The sequence below is a fragment of the Schistocerca nitens genome, chromosome 3 (genome assembly GCF_023898315.1).
Source record: "Schistocerca nitens isolate TAMUIC-IGC-003100 chromosome 3, iqSchNite1.1, whole genome shotgun sequence".
Lineage (NCBI taxonomy): Eukaryota > Metazoa > Arthropoda > Insecta > Orthoptera > Acrididae > Schistocerca > Schistocerca nitens.
In genome coordinates, this window is record NC_064616.1 from 880,881,294 (window position 1) to 880,908,046 (window position 26,753).

The 26,753-nt window shown below is 35.9% G+C and overlaps 1 protein-coding gene across 2 annotated transcripts in view; it reads right to left on the reverse strand.

Annotated features, from left to right (window-relative positions):
- LOC126248923 (phosphatidylinositol 5-phosphate 4-kinase type-2 alpha) overlaps positions 1-26,753 on the reverse strand; it is a 113,454-nt gene that overhangs the window by 25,889 nt on the left and 60,812 nt on the right. For both annotated transcript variants that reach the window (XM_049950417.1, XM_049950418.1), the window contains exon 5: positions 16,797-16,927. In XM_049950417.1, coding sequence (XP_049806374.1) covers positions 16,797-16,927 — 131 coding nt within the window. The remainder of the gene's footprint in view (positions 1-16,796; positions 16,928-26,753) is intronic.

The following is a 26,753-nucleotide window of genomic DNA, read 5'->3' on the forward strand; positions in this document are numbered from 1 at the left end:
TCTACCGCCAAGATTCACACATTGTGTCTGTTCACTTCACCATTAAGAAAAAATGTTGCTTCATCACTGAAAACAAGTTTCGCACTGAACGCACCCTCTTCCATGAGCTGTTGCAACCGCGCCGAAAATTCAAAGCGTTTGACTTTGTCATCGGGTGTCAGGGGTTGTAGCAATTGTAAACGGTAAGGCTTCTGCTTTAGTCTTTTCCGTAAGATTTTCCAAACCGTCGGCTGAGGTACGTTTAGCTCCCTGCTTGCTTTATTCGTCGACTTCTGCGGGCTACGCGTGAAACTTGCCCGCACGCGTTCAACCGTTTCTTCGCTCACTGCAGGCCGACCCGTTGATTTCCCCTTACAGAGGCATCCAGAAGCTTTAAACTGCGCATACCATCGCCGAATGGAGTTAGCAGTTGGTGGATCTTTGTTGAACTTCATCCTGAAGTGTCGTTGCACTGTTATGACTGACTGATGTGAGTGCATTTCAAGCACGACATACGCTTTCTCGGCTCCTGTCTCACTGCGCTCTCGAGTGCTCTGGCGGCAGGAACCTGAAGTGCGGCTTCAGCCGAACAAAACTTTATGAGTTTTTCTACGTATCTGTAGTGTGTCGTGACCATATGTCAATGGATGGAGCTACAGTGAATTTATGAAATCGCTTCAATCATTTGTAATAGCCCTGTATTTGCAACAATGTTACCAAGCCTTAGGTGTGTCTGGGACTGCTATGTAGCAAAATGCTTGTCGTGCTCATCTTATATGGCTCTCAGAGGGAAAGTGTAAGTGCATTTGGTATGTATGCAGTATTCTCTCCTGATGCTTTTGAATGTCACCTATCACGCTATCTGTATTTAAGGAATTCAATAATATTTAATCTAGAATTCCTCATTTTTTGAAGCTTTCCAGCATGGAAAGGTGATATTAATGCCAGTGTTATATAATTTCAATGCAGGGATAGCAAAGCTAATGATACCAGTCTCTGCTTGACCACCATAAGGCATGTGAAATATTTAGGTATATGATTTTCCATCACTATTACAATTCCCCCAAAATATAAATGGCTAAAACTCTTACTTTGACAGTTTGGAACAAAAACTTATTTCAGTGGAATGAAAAATAATAAGAGGAGAAACTGAAAATTATGTTCATTAATACAGAAACTAAACTGTAAATATTGGAAATGTGCAGTTCTGCACCTTCATATTTTTTTCACATTGAGAACTATACATATAATGCAAATACGTATCCTGTTCATTGCTTTCATAATGTCCCCTACTTGTTTCGTCTCTCAATGATGAAAAAAATCCATATCATGCCACTGATGGTTCCTTCGAATATTTCCAGTGACTTTTTGACTTGTTTGTGTGTTGTTGCTTGTTACTCGTAAAGATCACTATGCCTGCTCCCACTACGGATCTGATCAAGGCTGACAGAAATCTTACAAATTGTATAATTTATTCATTGGCATGGCTCATTCGAACAACAATGTTATCAAACACAGTCTTCTATTTAGTTGTAACACTATAACCAGCAGCTGAGCCAGCAGTAAACGTTGGTCATGATCACAAATTCATAGCTATCTGCAGCAGTAGCGGAGCCCATACAACACATTCGATTGTTGCATAATATACTATAACATCACGGTGTGTCGCCATGGTGTTAAATCAACAGAAATTGTTGCGGAGTTCTGCATGTGTCATTGGCCTCTTGTCATCATCTTTAACTACTGGGCTTTTCCTATTGCCCTAGAAATGAAATGAGATGCTAAGGTAAATGTGCGCATCCTGTGTGGCAAAACAACCTACATTCCGTTCTTCCAAATTCAATAGCATTGTGAACCGGGACCAAATAGCAATAGGAAAGCCCTTGCAAGTGAATAAATAATAATAATAACAATTATTATTATTATTATTGTTGTTGTAATAGTAATAGTAATACTAACAAACTAATAACGAATGAAATTTACTGCATCACAGAAGAAGGTTGATGATTAAAAATAAAAATAAATAAAAATAGGTTTATCATTCTGTTGAAGCAATGCAAAGTTTTCTCAGCATTTTGTTACTGAATACTGTTCCGGCTATTTGCTGAGTGAAAAGGAAAAACTGAGATGATGCACATTGGTAGTCCAATGAGATCTGAATTAGCAACTAACCGATGTCTCAGATCATGGTAAGAGCATGGCGACCTGGGGCAAACATGACATCGCTTCATTTAACTCTCTGCCAATGCTCTGGCGGTAGGTAACACAGCCAGTTCACAACATGAAATACAAACCAACTGAAATATAAGTGTGAAATTACCTTCCTAGGGTCAAAAAATCAAATTTACAACCTTGATGTCATACAAATGTGATGACTGTTCAGATTACATTTTTAGTATGAAAAGAGAATATTATGAGAATTTAGCAGGATCACTCAGCACCAATCCCGAAAGTGAGTGAACAATTATGAGGTGCCAAACATTGTCAAGCAATATTGACAAGTATCAAATGCACTAGCAATACGAAGAACTTCACGGACAACCCAAAATTTCCTCACTGCTATATACAGCCTGCTCTAGCCAGCCTTCAGTACAGCAATGGTACCAGACACAGATCTAAGAAAAGGCTTCACACTGACAGCAAATTACACCCTTGAAAAATACAAATGAGTTGCACAGCTTGTTTTAACAAAACTTAAACTTGTGTAAAATGACCTTGCCCAAAATGTCAAGAAACTGTAATATACTACGTACGCACTGCTAGCCTAAAACAGACTATGTACATCTACATCGATACTCTGTAAATCTCTTAAGTGCCTGGCAGAGGGTTCGTCAAACCACCTTCACAATTCTTTATTATTACAATCTCGAATAGCACGCGGAAAGAATGAACACCTATATCTTTCCATACGAGCTCTAATTTCCGTTCTTTTATTTTATTTTTATTTTATGATGGTGATCGTTTCTCCCTATGTAGGTCAGCATCAACAAAATATTTTCACATTAGGATGAGAAAGCTGGTGATTGGAATTTCATGAGAAGATTCCTCCATAGCAAAAAATGCCTTCGTTTTAATTATGTCCATCCCAAATCCTGTATCATTTCAGTGACACTCTCTCCCCTATTTCGCAATAATACAAAATGTGCTACCCTTCGTTGAACTTTTTCAATTTACTCTGTCAATCCTATCTGGTAAGGATCCCACACTGTGTCTGGTCTTGTGTCACACACAACTGTAATATGAAGAATCCCACCAAAATGTTGAGATATTATGGATAATAGACTTAATGCATTGATGTCACAGAGAAATAAACCCAGTTGTGAATTTACACAATTATCTGACTACTGAAGCAGAAACAAAATAGAAAAAATAGGCAGCAAATTTGCAGTTGTGCACTTTCATGCATTTTTCACTTTAATATCTACCACAGGTAATGCATACTAACAAGCTCATTTATTGCTTCCGTGATTTACTCCATCTTGTTCAATACTGAATTGATGAACAAAATACAGATTCTTGTCACTGACAGTTGCTTTGAATCTGTTCAGAGACTTTCTCTTGCTTTGTTGATGATGTAAGTTGGTTTTCACGAAGCAGACAACTATGATTACTCCTGAAAGATTCCCAGGAGACAACTAGCATGGAGGGTTAAGATTCGTCACTTACTTCAAACATTTAAAAGCTCTATTATACTGTAGTGAAAGGATGTGATAAGATACAGCCTTTGCAACAAAATTGTAACTTACTTCAAAAGCAACTACAGTTTTCCAGTGAGTACTTTACAACCTTGTGGACAAGGCATTGCTGCAGTAAACATTCTTTCACTGCCACAAGCATAGCAGAGGTAAATACCTCACAACATGAAAGGTGAGAATAGTGGTAACTCATGCATGAAACAACCTTTTTTGGAATCAAGAAATACTACTTTATTAACCCAATCTGGTTTCTTAAGTGGAAATTATTCAGAATATCTCATCGATGTGACAAGAAAAAGTCAAGTGAATTTAGCAGGATCAATCGGCCCCACACCCACAAATCTGTTATGACAACAGAGTTGCCAAAACAATGCCTATGACGTTACAAAAGTCTGGACTACGTTACTGGCGAGAAGTATGCATTTCTGTAGCGGGAATCGTGCATGATCGGATCTGGACGTCTGATGTAGCACACTGTCTCTTGCTAGATTGGGTGAACAGGATAGTTAGTATGCATTAGATGTATAGAGCTCAAAGTGAAAAACATATAAAGGCACAGAATTGCACATTGTCAAAATTTACAGCTTAGTTTCTTTGTTAATGAACATAATTCTTAGTTTCTTCTCTTGTGAATCCTTAAATGCATTGATTACTGTGTGGCAGCAAAAAAATTAGTTCACTGTGTTTCTTCTTGCTTCCATTCCCACAAAAATACCTCTGCATTCTCATGATAGTCATGAAATTATATTTGTATGTGGCACACAGGACTATACAGACACAGTCGATACTGAGGTGCAAAAGTGTTTGATATCTTATCGTTTCATGACATGTGGGGGGGGGGGGGGGGGGACGGTTGATTTTCAATTACTTTTTATTCTACTGAAATAAGTTTTTGTTCCAAACTGTCAAAGTAAGTGTTTTATTCATTTCTATTTTGGGGAAATTTTATCGTAATAGAAAATTATTTACTTAAATATTTCACATACTGTATGCTGCCTAAGCGGAACTAATATCACTAGCTTTGCTATCCCTGTGCCGAAATTATATAACACTGGCATTAACAGCCCCCTTCCATACCAGAAAACTTCAAAAAATGAGGAATTCTATATTAAATCTAATTCAATGCCTTAAATATAGATAGCCTCAAAGGTGACGTTAAAAAGCATCAGGAGATAATGCTGCATAACTACCAAACGCATTCGCGTCTTCCCTCCGTGGGTCCACATAAAATGAGCACAGCAAGCATTTTGCCACATAGTTGCCTCTACCACAGCTAAGAATTGGCAACATCACAGCAAATATTTGGCAACCCTGAGATAGTGCATTTACTTCTGCATGTGGTCCTGAATTATCCTCTAAAATCACTTGGCATTCCCTTTCCACTTTGATCACTTTCACTACATAATCCTCATGTGAAACGAGACACAGAGACAGAAAACATAATTTTTGGACTCCAGAAATGCTGCACTTCAAATAAGTAACAACTATTCTTACCTTTAACGTAGCACTATGAGGCTCAGCAACCAATACTGGACAAGAGAGTTCATCTCCTATCACCGTCTCATTAATTCAGTGGTTCTGCACACGTCTAGTGATGCAAGTGCAGTGCGAGTTGTCAGTTCTAATCGCGGTGCAGACCAGTGCATTCCAGGCTGTTATTTCCATTTTATTTACTGTAGCTGCAAATTGTTAAAAGAAATTCTTTAACAAACTCTGAACAAAACCTTTACACATTAAGCCATCTCACAAGGTGCAGTCAGTAAACTGTGTTAATGGTCACAGATGTCTACTTTGTGAATAAAACTTTTTCACTATACAAACATCTCTGAAGAACTTCCAACTCAACCGTCAAAGACACAAATTAGAGTTCAGAATGTCAGGGGAAGAGTTATGAAGTGAATATAGTTCCTCTGTGCTAAATCCAAGTAACAGTAATGAGGCACCCCTGCAGATGTTTGCTAACACTGGCATTAGTGACTCCCTTCCACTTGGTAGCTTAAAAAATGAGCAATTTTGTTGCTTTAAACCTAACTCAATACCTTAAATATCAATTACTTTTGAATGCATTACGGGAACAGCAGTGATCAATGTCTTATAAATAATTACTATTATAAACAGTCTTGATCACGATTTATTTAACAAGGTGACCGGTTTCGACCACTACTGTGGTCATCCTCAGACCTATAAGTTGTATACAAAGCTCTAATTAGAGGGCTACATACATTAAACAAAATACATAAAGTTATAAAGCTATAAAACGTTGAATTACCATTGAGTAGGAACCTCTTTCTGTTGGAGAATCATTACTGGAGAAACCAGTGCACGTCTTACTATATATAATGGAGGCTCCACCCACTTCTGACTGCATGATGTCATTATTAACCAATGAGTTATAAGTCGAATTACAATTTAAAATTACTTAGTTAAAAGAACATTGTCAAGAATTAGAAATAAATACACATTAAACTTAGCTTATTAAACAGCTATTGTCAATTAAGAAGCGTTAAAAATATTTAAATGTGTAGGAAAATGATCTTCAGTTTGGCAGTACATGGGTTGCCCTCTCAAGGCCTGTCAGTGAACCATTTGGAACCACTGGTTGCTATGGTGAAGTTAGACGCCATTGCAAAGATGAAGCAGCAGGCTTTTTTCACTGAAGTTGTTGTAAAGTCGATAGTCGAACTAGTGGTTGCCATGGTGAGGACAAACGCCAGTGCAAAGATGTGGCAGCAGGCTTCTTTCCAACGAAGTTGTTGCGAAGTAGAATGGCAAAGGCTGTGGCGTCAGACGATGTATTATTGAGCAGCAACTTGTCTTTGTTGAAACAAAAATAGTAAGCTACAATAATCTGTAGCTGGCATGTATACTACATGTTGCTCAAAAACGATACGAAGTAGTTGTCGGTATATATGAAATATTATCTATGAAGTTGATATGTAGATTACATGAGCCTTTTTTTCCATTTAAGGCATTGCTATTCCTCAAGTTATATGCCAGTCATATAAGCAAATAAAAATGAAAGAATTAAAATTGTAAAATTATGAGCCAGTGTCAAAAATAAAACGATGTGAATTAGCAAAATGCAGTCTAAAAGCATAAAAGCAAAAATTCTAAGACAGATAGTCAATCATATAATAATGTTTGGTAAAAGAAATTACAATGTAAAGATAAAATATTTGCTAAAAGTCTTTATAATTAAAAATATATATATATATATAATATTTTGTTTTTTAACCTTTTAAAACAAAGGACAGAAGAGTAAACATTCTAAAGCAGATCATCGAAAAGCTCAAAGAAATGTTTGTCTTTGAACTGAAGTTGTTCGTTTAAAACAGATAATGGATTACTTTTGTGAAGTGAAAAAATTTCAATTTCTTCTAAGGTATTTAGCAGTGGTCCTTTTGGCACAGTATGTAGTATTTTCAAATTGCTAGAAATGCAACCCTCAGAATGATTGTATCCATCAAGATGTTGACCAAATATTGATTTGACACGTGCAGTACCAGTAGTATGTTCTTTGAAAAGTGTTAAAAAGTTACGGCCAGTTTGGCCAATATACTGTTTCTCACAGTCATTACATATTATTTTATAAACGCCTGACTTTTGGTATCTATTTGAGTCTCCAATTGTGTGTTTCAGTTTCATCTGTAGGGGGTTATTAGTTTTACATGCTATTGTCACGCTTGTGTTCCTAAATTATTTATTTATTTTATCTGAGATAGGTCCCATGTATGTCATTTGTGTAAATCTCTTCTTGGAATTTATAACAGCGTCATTTTTTTCTTGTAATTTTTGATATAACAGATCAACCTGAAGGGAATTATAATTGTTAGCAACTGCTATCTGTTTTAATGTATCAATTTCCTTTTGGATTGCATCATGTTGGAGAGGTAATTTCAGTATCCTATGTATCATAGTTTTAAAAAATGCCATTTTGTATCTTAATGGATGGCATGATGTAGCATTTATTATTACGTCGGTTGATGTGGGTTTTCTATAAATAGAAATATTATGTTTTCCATTCTGATTTGTAATTGTGAGGTCAAGGAAATTAATACTATTGTTACTTTCGTGTTCTACTGTAAATACAAGTTTTGGATGTAAATTATTTAAGTTGTTAGCGAAAGCGTCAATTTCTTCCTTAGAGCCGTTATATAATAGCAGTGTGTCGTCAACATATCTTTTGTAGTATATAATTTTATTTGTTATTTCTGGATTATTTTTGAAAAATTGGATTTCAACATAGTTGACGAAGATATCTGCTATAGTGCTAGCCAGGGAATTCCCCATTGCAAGTCCATCTTCCTGTATGTATATTTTATTATTAAATGAAAAATAATTAAAATCTAAAGTAATTCTTAACAGTTCGATGAATTCTACTATTTCTTTGGGGCTCATGATTTTGTGATGCGTTAAGTTATCATTAATGATAGAGATAGTCTCTTGAATAGGTATATTTGTGTAAAGATTTGTGATGTCCAACGACGCGAACCTTGCGTTTTTTGGAATATCCACATCATAAATTAACTTAGTTAATTCGAAACTGTTTTTAATACTATAATTTTCTTCATAAACGTAGAAGGATTTTAAGATTTGATTGAGCTTTTTGTTCAGGTTATAAGAAGGACTGTTGGTATTGTTAACAATTGGAGAATTGGTAAATTTGGTTTGTGTAATTTGATTTGCGATCTCAACTTAGGTAAAGTGGGGTTCATAACTCTAAGTGTTATTTTATCTTTAGGTGAAAGTAAAGAGTCACTATCATCAATCAGCTTTTTAATTTTTGTTTGAAATCTTGAAGTCGGGTCTTTATTAACCTCAGTTATTCCATTAGTGTTAAAAAATTGTAAAGTTTTAGAAACATAATCACCTTCGCTAACAATGACTAGAGTATTCCCTTTATCTGCCTTGATTGCAATAGCTTTATTGGTTATTAACTTCTGGTTGATTTGCTTTACAAGTTTTAATTCATTATTATGTTTATTTTTATCTTTTTCATTAGTAATGACATTCTTAGTTTTACGTGCAATGTCACATATTTCAGACCTACTAAATTGTGCATGTTTTGCAGCAATCTTTACATCAGCAATCACACGTTTAATATTTGCATTGCTCAATTGTGGAGCTAAATTATATTCTAGGCCTTTGTTTAAAGGTGTTGTGGTTAGTGATTAACGTCCCGTCGACAACGAGGTCATTAGAGAAAGGTGTTGTCTCAGCAGGAGTAAAAGAAATTTTGGTTAGATTGGTTACTCTTGGATAAAAGTTATGTACATTTGGTGAAACATCTTGTGAACACACATTTTGGTGACTAACAAGGGCTGCAATTTTCTTATTATGCTTATTAAGAATAGTTTCTCGCACTGCATTAATTTTATCATCTGTAAAGTTAAGTAGCTGTGAAAATATTAATGGTGACAACTGACTGCTAATTTTTAAATGTAAATTGTACATTTCAAGATTTAATGCATCTTTTTCTTTATATGCATCTTTAATTTCAGATCTAATCCACAGAATGCTACTCTTCTGTCGTAAAAACTTTTCTATATTTGATCTGGTATTAAAACTAATTTTTACATAATTAGGAATCACATTATTCATTAGGCATTGTTTGTTAAAAGATATTTTGGAATTAAGTTTCATAATTTTAGTGCGTAACCCTCTAAACTTCTTGTAATCTCCCAATACCTGACTTGGCAATAAATGAATTACTTTTGAAACTAAGAATGTCATTACTAATGAAAAAGATAAAAATAAAGATAATAATGAATTAAAACTTGTAAAGCAAATCAACCAGAAGTTAATAACCAATAAAGCTACTGCAATCAAGGCAGATAAAGGGAATACTCTAGTCATTGTTAGCGAAGGTGATTATGTTTCTAAAACTTTACAATTTTTTAACGCTAATGGAATAACTGAGGTTAATAAAGACCCGACTTCAAGATTTCAAACAAAAATTAAAAAGCTGATTGATGATAGTGACTCTTTACTTTCACCTAAAGATAAAATAACACTTAGAGTTATGAACCCCACTTTACCTAAGTTGAGATCGCAAATCAAATTACACAAACCAAATTTACCAATTCTCCAATTGTTAACAATACCAACAGTCCTTCTTATAACCTGAACAAAAAGCTCAATCAAATCTTAAAATCCTTCTACGTTTATGAAGAAAATTATAGTATTAAAAACAGTTTCGAATTAACTAAGTTAATTTATGATGTGGATATTCCAAAAAACGCAAGGTTCGCGTCGTTGGACATCACAAATCTTTACACAAATATACCTATTCAAGAGACTATCTCTATCATTAATGATAACTTAACGCATCACAAAATCATGAGCCCCAAAGAAATAGTAGAATTCATCGAACTGTTAAGAATTACTTTAGATTTTAATTATTTTTCATTTAATAATAAAATATACATACAGGAAGATGGACTTGCAATGGGGAATTCCCTGGCTAGCACTATAGCAGATATCTTCGTCAACTATGTTGAAATCCAATTTTTCAAAAATAATCCAGAAATAACAAATAAAATTATATACTACAAAAGATATGTTGACGACACACTGCTATTATATAACGGCTCTAAGGAAGAAATTGACGCTTTCGCTAACAACTTAAATAATTTACATCCAAAACTTGTATTTACAGTAGAACACGAAAGTAACAATAGTATTAATTTCCTTGACCTCACAATTACAAATCAGAATGGAAAACATAATATTTCTATTTATAGAAAACCCACATCAACCGACGTAATAATAAATGCTACATCATGCCATCCATTAAGATACAAAATGGCATTTTTTAAAACTATGATACATAGGATACTGAAATTACCTCTCCAACATGATGCAATCCAAAAGGAAATTGATACATTAAAACAGATAGCAGTTGCTAACAATTATAATTCCCTTCAGGTTGATCTGTTATATCAAAAATTACAAGAAAAAAATGACGCTGTTATAAATTCCAAGAAGAGATTTACACAAATGACATACATGGGACCTATCTCAGATAAAATAAATAAATTATTTAGGAACACAAGCGTGACAATAGCATGTAAAACTAATAACCCCCTACAGATGAAACTGAAACACACAATTGGAGACTCAAATAGATACCAAAAGTCAGGCGTTTATAAAATAATATGTAATGACTGTGAGAAACAGTATATTGGCCAAACTGGCCGTAACTTTTTAACACTTTTCAAAGAACATACTACTGGTACTGCACGTGTCAAATCAATATTTGGTCAACATCTTGATGGACACAATCATTCTGAGGGTTGCATTTCTAGCAATTTGAAAATATTACATACTGTGCCAAAAGGACCACTGCTAAATACCTTAGAAGAAATTGAAATTTTTTCACTTCACAAAAGTAATCCATTATCTGTTTTAAACGAACAACTTCAGTTCAAAGACAAACATTTCTTTGAGCTTTTCGATGATCTGCTTTAGAATGTTTACTCTTCTGTCCTTTGTTTTAAAAGGTTAAAAAACAAAATATTATATATATATATATATATATATATATATATATTTTTAATTATAAAGACTTTTAGCAAATATTTTATCTTTACATTGTAATTTCTTTTACCAAACATTATTTTATGATTGACTATCTGTCTTAGAATTTTTGCTTTTATGCTTTTAGACTGCATTTTGCTAATTCACATCGTTTTATTTTTGACACTGGCTCATAATTTTACAATTTTAATTCTTTCATTTTTATTTGCTTATATGACTGGCATATAACTTGAGGAATAGCAATGCCTTAAATGGAAAAAAAGGCTCATGTAATCTACATATCAACTTCATAGATAATATTTCATATATACCGACAACTACTTCGTATCGTTTTTGAGCAACATGTAGTATACATGCCAGCTACAGATTATTGTAGCTTACTATTTTTGTTTCAACAAAGACAAGTTGCTGCTCAATAATACATCGTCTGACGCCACAGCCTTTGCCATTCTACTTCGCAACAACTTCGTTGGAAAGAAGCCTGCTGCCACATCTTTGCACTGGCGTTTGTCCTCACCATGGCAACCACTAGTTCGACTATCGACTTTACAACAACTTCAGTGAAAAAAGCCTGGTGCTTCATCTTTGCAACGGCGTCTAACTTCACCATAGCAACCAGTGGTTCCAAATGGTTCACTGACAGGCCTTGAGAGGGCAACCCATGTACTGCCAAACTGAAGATCATTTTCCTACACATTTAAATATTTTTAACGCTTCTTAATTGACACTAGCTGTTTAATAAGCTAAGTTTAATGTGTATTTATTTCTAATTCTTGACAATGTTCTTTTAACTAAGAAATTTTAAATTGTAATTCGACTTATAACTCATTGGTTAATAATGACATCATGCAGTCAGAAGTGGGTGGAGCCTCCATTATATATAGTAAGACGTGCACTGGTTTCTCCAGTAGTGATTCTCCAACAGAAAGAGGTTCCTACTCAATGGTAATTCAACGTTTTATAGCTTTATAACTTTATGTATTTTGTTTAATGTATGTAGCCCTCTAATTAGAGCTTTGTATACAACTTATAGGTCTGAGGATGACCACAGTAGTGGTCGAAACTGGTCACCTTGTTAAATAAATCGTGATCATGACTGTTTATAATAGTAATTACCTTAAATATCACTTTTGAACAGTGTTAAGTTCTCCATGAATCCATACATGGGCCTCAAAATGTGAATGTGCCTACATTGCTATAGAGCCTGCACTGCAATGTATTCACATTGTTTATCGCATTCATTCACTAAAAGAAATCAAGTTAAACCCATTAGACCACAGTTACTCACTGTGGCTTCACAAAAACATACAAATTCCTGACAAAAAGTTGTATGAAGAATCACTTCTAAAAGGAATAGAAACGAGATGTAAAGCACTAATAATAACTTTAAACAACGCAGTGAGGTATTCTGACTGGCTCGCAGAGTGTAACATTAATTTTGGACCATAATCATGTCTTGCATATTAGTATAATACAGTACTCACCATATAAAAATGGGTCTTCTGGCTACACTGTTACTGAGCGTGAAACACAAATCACACACATTTTTAGATGAGCATCACTCAACAATAGTAAAACATCTTACACTCTCCAAAGTTATGAGCAACTGACACCTTCTACACAGAGCAAAGGAGCGCAACTCTGACACAGCAGCTGCTGCTGGGTGCCAGCAAGTTCGTGCTGGACAGGTCTTATGCATGCAGCGTACAAAGCCAGAGAGTCTGCCAAGAAATTTTTCACAAAAATGTTACTACTGGTATGCCAAAGAGAAAAACATTGTAGCTGTGCTACCATTACACTCACAGTCTCAGCATTCACACAAAAGGCACTATAAAAATTTAGGCATAGAGTGTTTTTGACAGCAAGAGGTTGCATTCAGGTGACACATTGGTTGCTGCTACACCATGGGCACAGATATAGCATAATAACTTGAACAGAAGAAAAGACTTCCTGCAGGAACTGCCACAGCCTACTGTGTTGCCAGATTGTGCAGATACCTGGACTTAAAGATTATCAGCATGGCCATGTTATTTGCCCCATGTCACAATCTGCATGGACTTAAGACTACAAAGGTCAGCCATCAGCCAGGCTTTACGTCAAGTCAAAGAGCATATGGAGTGAAGGTTCAGAAGTCACAGTAGAGTAATTATTTACTTCATTCTACTATGTGGAAAATCAGCTAATGAAATTGCAGAACAAATTTCTCACACATTGCAAGGAGACGGTGAAAAACTAAAGTACTGCTATGGACATGGAGATGAGAAATGCTGCAACCACAGCTTGAAACACTGATGGCATTCATAGACGTATTTTGGATATAAACCCCAAAGCACTGTTTGTGCCATGTAACAATCACTCGCATTCAATCTTGATGGAGTACGTGCAGCTACTGTTAGAAAAAAAAATGGAGAGTTATTTGGCACTGTGCAGAATATGTTCACAATTTTCTCAGGCTCGACAAGTATGTGGAATGTTCTTAAACAAAATGTTCCAATTAATATGAAGTAATCCTCTAAACATGATGGAGTTCAAAGCAAGAATCTGTATATGTGCTCACTGAGCAAGGGGTGGATCAGACAAAGCCCAGAAACCAAAGGATACGCAGGCAATTTGTTGGTTTGCATTGGGACCTATCCTTCCTTTGTATTCCTTTATTTTTTGAGCCCAGTGCTTACTGAAGTGACTGATGTTCAGATATACCTACAACAAAGAGGACTTTTACTTCATCAATGTGTTCAAAAACTGAAAGCACTGAATCCATTTTGTAAGGAAAAAATGTGATTCTCTAGTCAAAATGCAGCTAAAGAGGCATGGAGATACACAATATATTTGGTATTTCAACAGGAAGAAGAATCTGAAGGCGAAAGAAAGTGTCTGGCGAGAAAAGCATCAACTGTTTGAAATTTAATTCAGGAAACTCAACAGGAGCAGCTTGAGGCAGTATAAAAGCTAACATCATAATCAACAAACATCAAACTTAAAAAACATATATTACAAATGAATACACCTCATGAGCTATTTGCTTTCCTTCAAATTCAAATGCTTTTTAATGCAGAAAAACATGAATTCAGCGTTCAAAACTTTCAGCATTTTTGTGAAAAATATTCTGAACCGAGTGCTCCAGCTATGATTGTTCAAGTAAACCACCAAGTAGACACATACAAAGAAGTTCACACGGAAGACAACATTTTTTGTATGGATAACTCCAGAATCATCAAGCTGGATAGTTGAGTGGAAGATGCAAGAGAGTTTATTTAACATTACTGTGACAAGAAGAATTTTTTGAACAATCACTGTGTCAAGTGCTACTCTGAAAGAAGTTTTTCCAAATTAAAGCTAGTTAAGCCCCATCGGAGATTGATTATGAGCCAAGGTAGGTTAAGTAACGTAGAAACTTTATCAATTGAAAGAAAAATATATGTAAATTTTAAGCATGTGATTAAACGATTTGCAAGAATAAAATCCAAAGATTTTAAATAAATGCAATTTCCATACTGAAATGTCTAATATGTATTGTTTTCTGTTCACTATTTCGTTATACTTGTACTGTTACCTGCAAACTGTTACAGTTTCGAACTAAACATTAATTACTTTAGAGAAGTAATATCACTTTACAATTATAATTGCACATGAAAGAAATAAATAGTTTTAAAACTTGAATTTGTAACAGCTCATGAGGGAGCGCAATATTTAAACTGTTCCAGGTGCTCAAAGCACACGGTACACCACTGTATGTAGAACAAAGCTGAATTTAATGTTAATAAAAATGAAGAGAATGAAAAGCAACTTCACATCCAGAAATTGTAGGATGATTATTGAAGAAATTTCACGAAGGTCAGTAACACTTCAACGTCTTCATCCACAGTTTTGTTTTGTGAATTATTTATTTGTCACCTCCTTTATCACCGTATTTCATATCATTCTCATGAATCTTACTGTACTAGATGACACAGTAGTATGGTCACTCAACTCTCATTTGATTTGAGTGGACTTCAAATCTGTGGAAGACCAACGCAATTTAGGTTTCACACTGTCTTCTTATATCATTTAAGGCAAATTTTTGGACAGATCGCTTGAAAGGGCCTTTACCAACTTACTGCCTTTTCAATCACCAATTTTAAGCTTGTAATCTATCTCTAATGAAATTGTCATCAACTGGACATTAACCTTTAAATCTCGATCTACATCCCTTACTTCTTGTCACACATCATTTTTATAATTTTTTATTGATCTGATCACCTGCCCTTGCCCCCCCCCCCCCCCCCCAACTCTCTCTGGCACTTTGAATCACAACCTCCCATTGAAGAAAGACTATATTCTACACACTGACCACATCAAGACTGAGGTAACTGTAACAGTAGACAAAATTTTTGCCAGAAAATTATGCACATGACCAAATAAATCTCAAATGTGTCACTAAGAAAGTAAAAATCAGCTGTGGAAGAATAGACTGTAAATTCACCTTCTAGTACTTCTGAAAAACAGCAAACCAATGAAGAACCTAAAATTAAAAAAAAATATTCTTAAAACTTCTAATAGTTTACTACACTATATTTGTGTTAGGGTTTTACATCCTGCACACCCTCCAGTCACAATTACCATAGAGCTGTATAAGAGTACCCTTTTAGTATGTTGGTATGCAAAAACACCCATTCAAAGAAATGCAGTGTAGTGCAACTGAAAAACTGACTAGCATTGCAAAGTGGCTATTTTTATCTTCCTGTAATTGGAGACCTGGATGAAGTAGCTCTTAATGTGAATTACACTCATATTTAGTCGAAGCCAGTCCTCTTCAGACACAATTTCCATTTACTTATAGACCAATTCTCACTGCAAGCTGATATACTGTGAACCAGAGGAAGTTTATTAGCAGTCCAACTTGACAGATAGGATTCAATTTGTAGCTGTAGTTATGTTATTTTGGGATGCCATCTCTGGTAGTATACACAAACCACAACATAGTTCTGCCTGGTTTCACAACTGCTATGAGATATTTCAAGTATGTCTTAGTTCACAATTTTTTTTAATTATTCAAATAAGAACTACATGTCTGTTATGGTTTCAGAAATATTTGGATGTCATGAAATGGCACAATAAATTAAACAGTGGCATGTACAGCTTTTCTACACACAATACATTAAGATAAAGGGCATGTAATTTGGCCTTCCTTTCTATCAACCGATAAAAAATTGAGAAAAGACCCCTTTTCATCACTTATAAAAATCTAATCTACAAATGGCTCTGAGCACTATGGGACTCAACTGCTGAGGTCATTAGTCCCCTAGAACTTAGAACTAGTTAAACCTAACTAACCTAAGGACATCACAAACATCCATGCCCGAGGCAGGATTCGAACCTGCGACCGTAGCGGTCTTGCGGTTCCAGACTGCAGCGCCTTTAACTGCACGGCCACTTCAGCCGGCAATCTAATCTACTGTAACCTGTTCACAATATCTTAATTAAAATTTGTGAACTACTTGGTAGCATACTGGTAGGTACTGCTCTCACAATGTTTAACATTAACATTCCCAGTATTAATTTATAATGGTTTGCATTATAAGTTTAAAGCATTTGAGATTCTACCTGTGTATTTGAAGATGGTTGCTAAACACGTTTCTCATGACAACAAGGTAATGCTCCACTCCATCAACTGTCAGTCTGTACATTCCCAAATACTGAGGTAACAGAGTTTTCCCATGTCGTTCCACAATGTACTGAAAAAAGAAATCAAAATCATTTTATGGTAGATATAATCATAGTTTTCACCAGAAGCTGCACCTGGTAAAATACACTGACAATTTATGAAATTTTGTCTTCCCTTACCCTGAAGTGTGATTTATTTCTACCTCAAATAATTTAAGTGAGGGAAGTCTATTTATTCTTTATCTTTTGCTCTCTTTTCTTCTGGGACTTTTACATCCTAAAACTTAGAAATGTAAACAATTCCCATCATGGTGCAAGGGCAAATGAAAAAGAAAATGAATGTATACAAAACTTACAGAAAACAGCTAGAGACAATGTCACTCCGTGTTCCTGCAGTAGATGTAACTCCATCTGACATGTATATGGAGCACTCAAATGAAAATCAGACAGATGGAAAAAATTAAGTAAACTGTTTATTATTCCGAAGTAATCACTGTAACTGTTAAATATATTCATCCCAACATGAGACAAACTGATTAATGCCCTCATGAAAGAATGTTTGCAGTTGCCTACAGAACCATGATTGTACCTGGTGGGCACCTCTTCATCCAAATCAAATCAACAGCCACAAATGTCTTTCTTCAGAGTTCCAAAAATGCAGGAATTCCATGGGGAGAGATCAGGATTTTATGAAAGATGTGTAAGGGCTTCCCAGTGAAACTTCTGCAGCTCACTCTAAACAACCTTGGCAACACTTGGGTGGGCCCACATGATGCCAAAGTTATTTCCCCTACAGAACAAAAGTGTGCACACACAGTGACTTATAATGTGACATTAGTTTCAAGGATGATTATTACGGCACATAGTAAATTCTGCTCTTAATTTTGTTCCTTGCATGTTATGTGACTGCTCTCAGAACTGTTACATCCACTGTTTAGAAATCGGACAATACTGCAAGATGACACCTGTAAGAACAAAAATTTTTAAGCTGTAATTAGTACAATATTTTTTATATGTCAGTAACCAAAATATAAACTTGCCTTTTTTTCAATTTTTGTAAACTGCACTTGAAAAACTACTGAAAGGGCAAAATCGGCCAATTTAATAACCAGTCCACATGTTGCCAAGGTTGTTTTGAGCAGGCTGCAGAAGTTTCACTAGGAAGCCCATACACATCCTGCATGCAGTCCTGATCTCTTACCATGCAATTTCCATATTTTTCAAGCCATGGAGAAAGACATTTGTGGCTGTCGATTTAGTTTGGAAGAAGGGCTCGCCTCCATACAATTGTGGTTCCATAGACAACCACAAATATTTTACCACAAAGGCATTGACCATCTTGTCTCTCGGTGGGATAAATGTATTAATAGTTATTGTGATTACTTTTGAGATAATAAGCAGTTTACTCACTTCTTTCCATCTCCCTCATTTTTATTTGAGCACCCCTCATAAGAACACTCAGAGTAAGAATTACACAAACTTACATTTGGAGTGCTATTAGGGTACTTCAAAGAGAAGCAATATGATGCATCAGAATCTTCAGTTGGGAACTATGATAACAGATTGTATAACGGCACAATCGTTATCATGATGGACAACAGCACATTAAAAAAATATAGGCTAACTCCTAAGACGTGGTTCTGTCATGTGTGGTACTGGACTTGCACAATGTGCCTATACCAACCAAATCCCACTGATATCTTTAGTGAAACCCTATTTGCAAACACACATTTAGGAACATTATCACCACACTCTATACGTCAAAATGCACAGCTCAAAGAAACATTTTGAAGTTTCATGCTTAAGCAACATTTTCTCAGAGTATTTTTGTTTTATTAAGGTAGAAATTTCTTGGTTTGATGTGTGTGTGTGTGTGTGTGTGTGTGTGTGTGTGTGTGTGTGTGTGTGCGTTTTCAACTGGGTAACTGGAATACTGTGCCATCATCAAATTCTTCATGAAGTTCCAATATACTGATGGAAGATAGGGCCAACAACTTGGGTATTAAATATTTTTATTGCGATAATAGTCATTTCTAAGTGGTGACTAGTTTCAAACCATCATGTCCATTTTCAAATCACAGTCATAGACTTACATGTAACCATACAGTATACCAATGCACATGGGAGCAACCAAATGTTAATTACTTGCCACTAGAAATCACTACATGAATACAAAACATTAAACTTTGTATGAGTATACAATGCAATTTCTTTCCCATCAAACACAGCATAACGACTTCTAGTGACAAGTAATGAATGTCTGGTTACTTACATGTACATTGGTGGACTGTATGATTATACTTACGTCTAAGGCTATGGTTTGAAAATGGACACGATGGTCCAAAACTTGTCACCACAAAGAAATGACAATTATCACAACTGTGATGGATATTGGAAGAAAATAAAAATATCTTTTTTTTTTTTTAAGCATTTATCACCAGTGGTGGTTTATAGGAAGTTTGTTCCCCTCATTTTCAACAGTTCAGAAATGGTCAACTAAATCAAAAAAGATCATCCATCTCTTGAGGGTGATCCACCTAAATCTACATCTACATATATACCCCGCTAGCCACCAAGCAATCTGTGGCGGAGGGCACTATTCCCGCCAAAGTCATATCCCCCCCCCCCCCCTCTGTTCTACTCACGGATCACGCGACGGAAAAATGAATGTCTGAACGCCTTAGTACGAGCTCTAATTTCCCGTATCTTCCATGTGAAGGATGTCTCAAAATTACAAACACAAATTTAAACCCTGAGAAAGAAGTGCAAATCATGGCACGGAATTATTAGGCATTAAAGACGTATAAAACAGCCGATGGCATTATCTTACCCAAACAGAAGTGTACCGTACATTATACTTGAAAAATACGGAAGATCTGTGCAAAACAGACAAAAATTAATAATTCAGAAAGGTTCAGACAGTTTTAAATTAATCCAAGTGATGTGGTAGGCTAATATGGTACGAGGGCAGCATTTCATTCCAGAAATGAAATGATAGGACAGTGGGGCTGGAAGCTAATAAACCTGGATCAGAAGAAAATGTACTTCAATTTAAGTGCCAGAAAGGTTATGTCCGGTGTTTCATGTGAAGTGAAAAGGCCCCTTCTGCTTTATAACCTGACAAAGGATAAAATAATAACTGGTAACTACTGCGCTAGTCTTCTTGGTAAACTAGATGAAAAAGTGTATGTGAAGAAATCTAGATTGCAAATAAGGACCAGTAGATTCCATGCCTGAACTAAGATACTGCAAGATCTTCAAAATAACCATCTGTAGCTACATTATTTTTTTCCACACACATATTCCTTTAGGTTTGCCAATAGACGAAACTCTCGGATTGCCAAATTTGGTGATTAGAGTGTATCTTGCAACAATCTGTACTGAACCTCTTAATTTCTCTATTAACAAAGTATTCTCTCTCTGAGTTAGTTCTGTATTCAACAGCCTCCAGCCCTTTTTCATCTATGTCTACCTATTTATTCTGTAATTCACACTGAGGTATTTCACAGGATTCACAGAACCACTTTCCGACTATTTATCATCTGCTCCAGTCTCTGACTGCACGTGGATAAATAAATGAACACCTTATTTTTTCTGTGTGTTTCCGTGTGAGCTCTGATTTCTCTTATTTTACCTTGATGGTCTTTTCTTACTATTTAGGTGGGAGTCAGCAAAATATTTAGGCATTCAGAGGATAAAGCTGGTGACTGCAATTTTATAAAAAGATCTTGCCACAATGAAGAAGTCTTAGTTATGATGCCCATCATAACTCACCATATCAGTGACACACACACACACACACACACACACAACCTATTTTACACCAATACCAAAAGAGCTGCCCTTCTTTAACTTTTTCTATGACATCCCTCAATCCTGCGCAGAAATACTCCCTAAGAGGATGGACAACAATGGTGCAGGAAGTCTCTACAGCAGATTTGTTGCATCCTCTAAGTGTTTTGAGAGTAAAACATTGTCTTTGGTTCATCTTTCCCACACCATTTCCTATGTGATGGTTCCAATCTAATTTGTTCATAACTGCAATCCCCAGGTATTTAGCTGAATCGATAACCTTCAAGTCTGTGTAACAGAAACTTGAGAGAATTTTTAGGCAATCATGTGGAGGAGCTCTCACTTATTATTGTTCATGTGGAGGAGCTCCTACTTTTTATTGTTCATGTGGAGGAGCTCCCACTTTTTATTGTTCATGTGGAGGAGCTCCCACTTTTTATTGTTCATGGTCGACTGTCACTTTTCCATATCATACAGATATCTTGTCTATATAATTTTGTAATTAATTTTGATCTCGAGAGGACTTTACTAGATGATAAACAACACAGCATTGTCTGCAGAAAACTACTTAGTAAGAGGGCTGCTCAGATTATCTCCTAAATATTTTGGTCTCTAACATTTCCTTGGGGAATGCCAAGTAAAACATCAAGTTTCACTAGATGACTTCCAATGAATTACTATGAGTTGTGATCATTCTGACAGGAAATCACGAATGCAACTGAGCTGCCAGGACAATATTCCACAGGCACACAACTGGATTACAAGCTGCTAGTGAGGAGTGGTATCAAAAGCCTTCTGGAAGTCTAGAAATATGAAATCAACTTTATATCACCTGTTGGTAGCACTCATTACTTTGTTTGAACAAAGAGCCAGTTCTGTTTCACAAGAAAAAATTCTTCTGAATGCGTGCCGTTTATGGGTCAATAGAACATTTTCTTCGAGATATTTCACAATGTTGGAACATAGTATACATTCCAAAAACCTACCGCAGAGCAATGTCAGTGATATAGGTCTATAATTTAGTTGATAATTTTATTTCCTATCTTGTGTACTGGGCAACTTTCCAGTCTTTACATATGGGTCTTTCCTCAAACAAGCAATTGTATATGATTGCTAAAAACTGAGCTATTTAATTAGCATACTCCTAAAGGAACCTAATTTGTTTATAGTCTGGACTGAAAGACTTGTCTTTATTAAGTAACTAAGGTGCTTCACTACACTATTTCCAAATTACTCACGATGGCAATTGTCTGTGATTTGAATTCTGGAATATTTACTGCATCATCGTTAGTGAAAGAATAACATAAAACTGTGTTTAATAACTTTAAGTGGCAATGTCATCAGTATCACCACCATTGCTTTCGCGGAGTGAGGGTACGAACTGGAAACTATTAAAAGCATTTCACACTGAAGTCCATGCCAAGTTTCAATCACCTATAAAATGTCACCAATCTTGGAGATTTTGCATTCTTTTAAATTTGGCATACTTTTCTTGTCGCTTCTGCAGCTGTGATCTGACTGGTTTTCTGTACCATGGGTGGTCTATTCTGTCTCTTATTAATTTACTTGGTACAAAACCCTCAATTACTGTCATCCCTTCACTCCTCACCTGTCATCACTAAATCCACTAGTGCCCTCTCTTTAGTACAAATTAATTGTCTTCTGATCCTATGAACCTTCATGTACACTGGTCTCTTGAATATACTCTCTCTTAATTCAAATCCTACAACTTTTTTTCCTGATGTTGCAGACAATTCAGTGGATGGCATGGACTTGGTTCAAGAAATTTTGACATTTCAGTAAAGAATATTTGAAATGAACTTCTCAGTTAAAAGTGGGTTCAGTACAAAATTCTATAGAAGTCTGATTTTCAAATATGACTTTTTGCAGCAACTCAGATAAGGAGAGCACCTATCAAGGCACTTCAGGAAGAAGCAGCAACGTTAATGCTCTGGATATTGCACCAGAACCATGGAAAAGGTGAGAATTTTGCACCGTATAGACTCTGAGGGAGGCTGGGTGACCACTGAACATCTATAGCTATACTCCAAAATCTACCTTATGTTGTGTGGCAGAGAGTCCTTTGCCCCTTTCCTGTTCCAGTCATAAATGGTGTGTGAGAAAAATGATTGCTGGTAAGCCTCCGTGTTAGCTTGAATCTACCAAATTTTTCCTTCATAGTCTTTTCGTGAAGTATATAGAGAAGAAACAAATCATTGAATGACTGTTCCAGGAATGAATTCCCTCAGAATTTTAAAAGTAAATGTATGCCAGATACTACTGTATTTTGAAAACCACCATGCTCTGCAAAATCAGTGCCAACCTATCACTTTATCTCACCTTTCTTATCTATTTAAAAAAAATACAATTTCACATTAAAGGACTCAGAAAATAAGCTCAATTTTATTCCAACTTTTCTTCAAATACAAAATTTGGCAACAATTTGAATTTATTATAAGTGAAGCACTGGCAGAAGTGCCCTCTCTTCGCAGCGTAGAATATTTTGAATAATACTCAATTTGTTTCACAGGTATTCTGCCAGAGAGAACTGCTGCAGACAAAACTTATTACGTTTAAAACAGAAAATAATAGGACACTAGTGGTCTAAATAAAGCAATGTTTTTGAAGACTTTGTTTTGGTCTCTGTAAAGGGCTGCCTCAGTAGTGCTGCAAGTTTGGCTATTAAGTGCCGTTTTGCTTTGAACAGTGTATATTAATCCAAGCCTGTTCTGTAAACATATCTCTCTAGCATATACAAACCTGCAGACACCCACACGCACATGCATGTACACGTACACCATCAGCACTTAGTACAGCATTGGAAAATTATAAATCTGAAAATTTGAGAGCAACTTGTGTGATGCAATTAATTTAAGAACTATAACAGTAAAAAACTCTCACAACAATGATGAGATAATAGTTATGCAATATAAAATCAAAGTGCGCACTGGTCATTAATAGTATTTCACTTAGCACTACGACTGTCAGAGGCCTGAAGACTACGGTTATGCAAGTGTGCAGATGACGGAATCCACTTCTTTTATTCATTTCCACTTATATTCAGGAAGTCTGTGTTTCTGTTACCCTTCTTCCTTAGTAGAGGGTTTTTGTTTTGCCTTACTCAACTTCCTGTGGTTGGTTTGTCGATACTACATGTGAACTTATAAACTGTGTCAGATTTGTTGTTGAGACAAATATGGTCAGCCTTTGAATGTGTGTCTTCACCTGGCAGGAATGTCACTGATCATGCTCGCACGCAACCAACTGAAAGGCATTTATAGCAAAGTGTTCAATCTGACACCATTTCACAAACTCTGTCCAGTGTCCAGTAGTTGTTACAGGAGTTCTTGACATTTATTAAGTGCTGTCAATAACTATATTCCCTATAGTTGGTTTGTTAAGTACTTTTACATAACATATTTCTCCAGTGGATTTGAACTTACATCTTTTGCTTTTAATAACACTGCACTTTCCTGTCAATATGGCCACAATGAATATTGATTCTGTGAGATCCAGTAAAATGGATGATCAATTTCTAAATGTGAATTGCAATGAAACTATGCCTGTACAAAGTAAAAGCCAACAGCACTCCATCATTATCCTCTTAGTCAGTACCAGCACATGCTGAGAAACTAGCACTGCTTAAGAAGAGTTTTTGCTAGTGATGAATTATATATGTATCCTCCACATACAGGCTTATCACAGAGAAACCAATACAATCAGTACTATGGACAAGAGTTTCAACCACTGATTGTGTACTGTACTGAAATGCATAGAATAATCAACATATACAACATCTCAAAAGAAATATGGAGAAACAAAGTTGCTTCTGGGCCAACTCCCTTTATAATGGTAGACAAAATAAACATCGAACAACACTGCAGAAACTAAAAACTACTAGAACAAAGAGAGACATGAAGAAAAGTATCCAGATTTTCTCAGGAGAAATGGTCAATATTCAGTGACACTAGAGGAACAATCATTTAAAGCAAAAAGTATAGTAAACTTGGGATCTAAAATGCATACCTTCAGAGTTATGAGCACTACTACATGTTCGACACTGTGAGACAAATCTCTTCTACTGCAAGCTCTTCACGTTCCATATTTTGAGAGATGGTAGTACAGATCAAACAAGAAAAAAATGTCCAGTAAACATGAGCTCTAAAGTGCATACCTGAAAACAATAGTTCTCAACATGTGTACCATTGAACAATACTGTACTGCGACATTAGCTAGGTGGCCATGATACATCTGAGGGTTTATGAGGCGGCTAATAAAAGTAACTGAAGTAATTTCACTGAATATTTATGTTTAGAAAATAACAACAGAATATATAGTAATATTCCAGAACTTAAACTTATTTACAAATTATTTATTAAACTTCCTGGCAGATTAAAACTGTGTGCCAGACCGAGACTCGAACTCGGGACCTTTGCGCGAGTCGTGCTTGGGTAGCTCAGTTGGTAGAGCACTTGCCCGCGAAAGGCAAAGGTCCCGAGTTCGAGTCTCGGTCCGGCACACAGTTTTAATCTGCCAGGAAGTTTCATATCAGTGCACACTCTGCTGCAGAGTGAAAATCTCATTCTGAAATTATTTATTGGTTTGCTCCTTTCAAGTTTGAGTTATCAAGGAGAAACTTCAGCCAGCGGTTTCTTACACGAAAGTTCAATTAATGGCGGAATTGAAGACATTAATTTCCTATTAACTGAGAGAAGCCTCTCTTGATTCTTGATTTTTATGTTGTTTAGTGTCAAAAATCCCAGCTCCCACAAACTGGTGGTGGAAAATGCAACAGAGTATTAACTGCTTTCACTGCTGTTACTGGGTACTCTTTCTTTGCTAACATCCAAAGCTTGACAAGTGGTAGTTCACCATATTTAAGTTGAAGTGTTCCGTCTATCTAAAAATCTATGAGCTGCTCTTTTTCCTCCAAAGAAAGGTCGGTGGTGGATTCTGGAGACACAGCATATAGATTCCGCACCCAGTCATATTTGTCGACAATGATAGAGGGAAAATATTGTGCCATGTTATTCTCAAGAACTGTGAGGTGATTTCAAATGAATTTGTACATTACATCAGCATGTGGATCTACCTCAAAAGTAAGAGGAAACATCTTAAGATTTTTTTCTTTACCACGAGTGATTTTCATATTCTAAGTCTTTTAAGAAACCGGTGGGTTTATCACTTGATGTCAACTTATTTTCCTTTGCCTTGGGCACTCTTGTTCAAGTAACAAAATGGTGAAAAATATCAACCAAATAGGCTACCTTTGCACACCACTCCTAGTGATTTAACTGAGCTGCAAAGTCTGGCTTTTTGATGCTAAATATATTTAAAAGCTCTTTATTCAATTCAAAAAATCTTTCCAGGGTTCTAATTTTTGACATTCAGCAGAACTCAGTGTTCCAGTGTGCAGAACCAAAGTGTCACATTGTGATACCACTTCATGGCACAACTGTTTGACAAGTCTTGTCTTAAAAGTCACAGGACTAACGAAATTTACCATTTTAATGACAAAGTGTAAAACACTTGGAACAATCTTCACCACCAGAGCTTCAGAATGTATGAATCAACATGCTGAATCTACGGTTGGGAATCACCTTGTTTCAGTCTTGCAACAGATCCTTTGAACCTCAGAATCTTTCAGTCATTGCTCATGCACCATCTGTGCAAAGAAAAAGACAACTTTTCCAGGACAGGTGCTGGATAGATAATTACAGACGTCTGAACCAGCTGACATTGATGGCAGTTCAGTACTCAAAATGAACTGCTCGGTAATCGAATTCTCATCATCAAATCTTATGCAACTCAGCAATTGATGTTTCTTACCTATAAACCCCAGCTGACTCATTGACTTGTAGTGAAAATACATGACCAATGGTTAGCTTTTCATGGACATTGGGCTGGATATCTAAAGACATATAATTTTACAGGAAATAGTATTGCTTGACATTGAAACCAAAGATATTTTCTTCTCAGTGCTATCACTATTCACTATTTCCTTACATGCAGGAAAACTTGTGTTGTCTGCAACAGTATAGCACTGCATATTTTTGCTACTATTTTGGCAGCTTTATAACTGGCCACTAGCGCTTTTTCAGACAG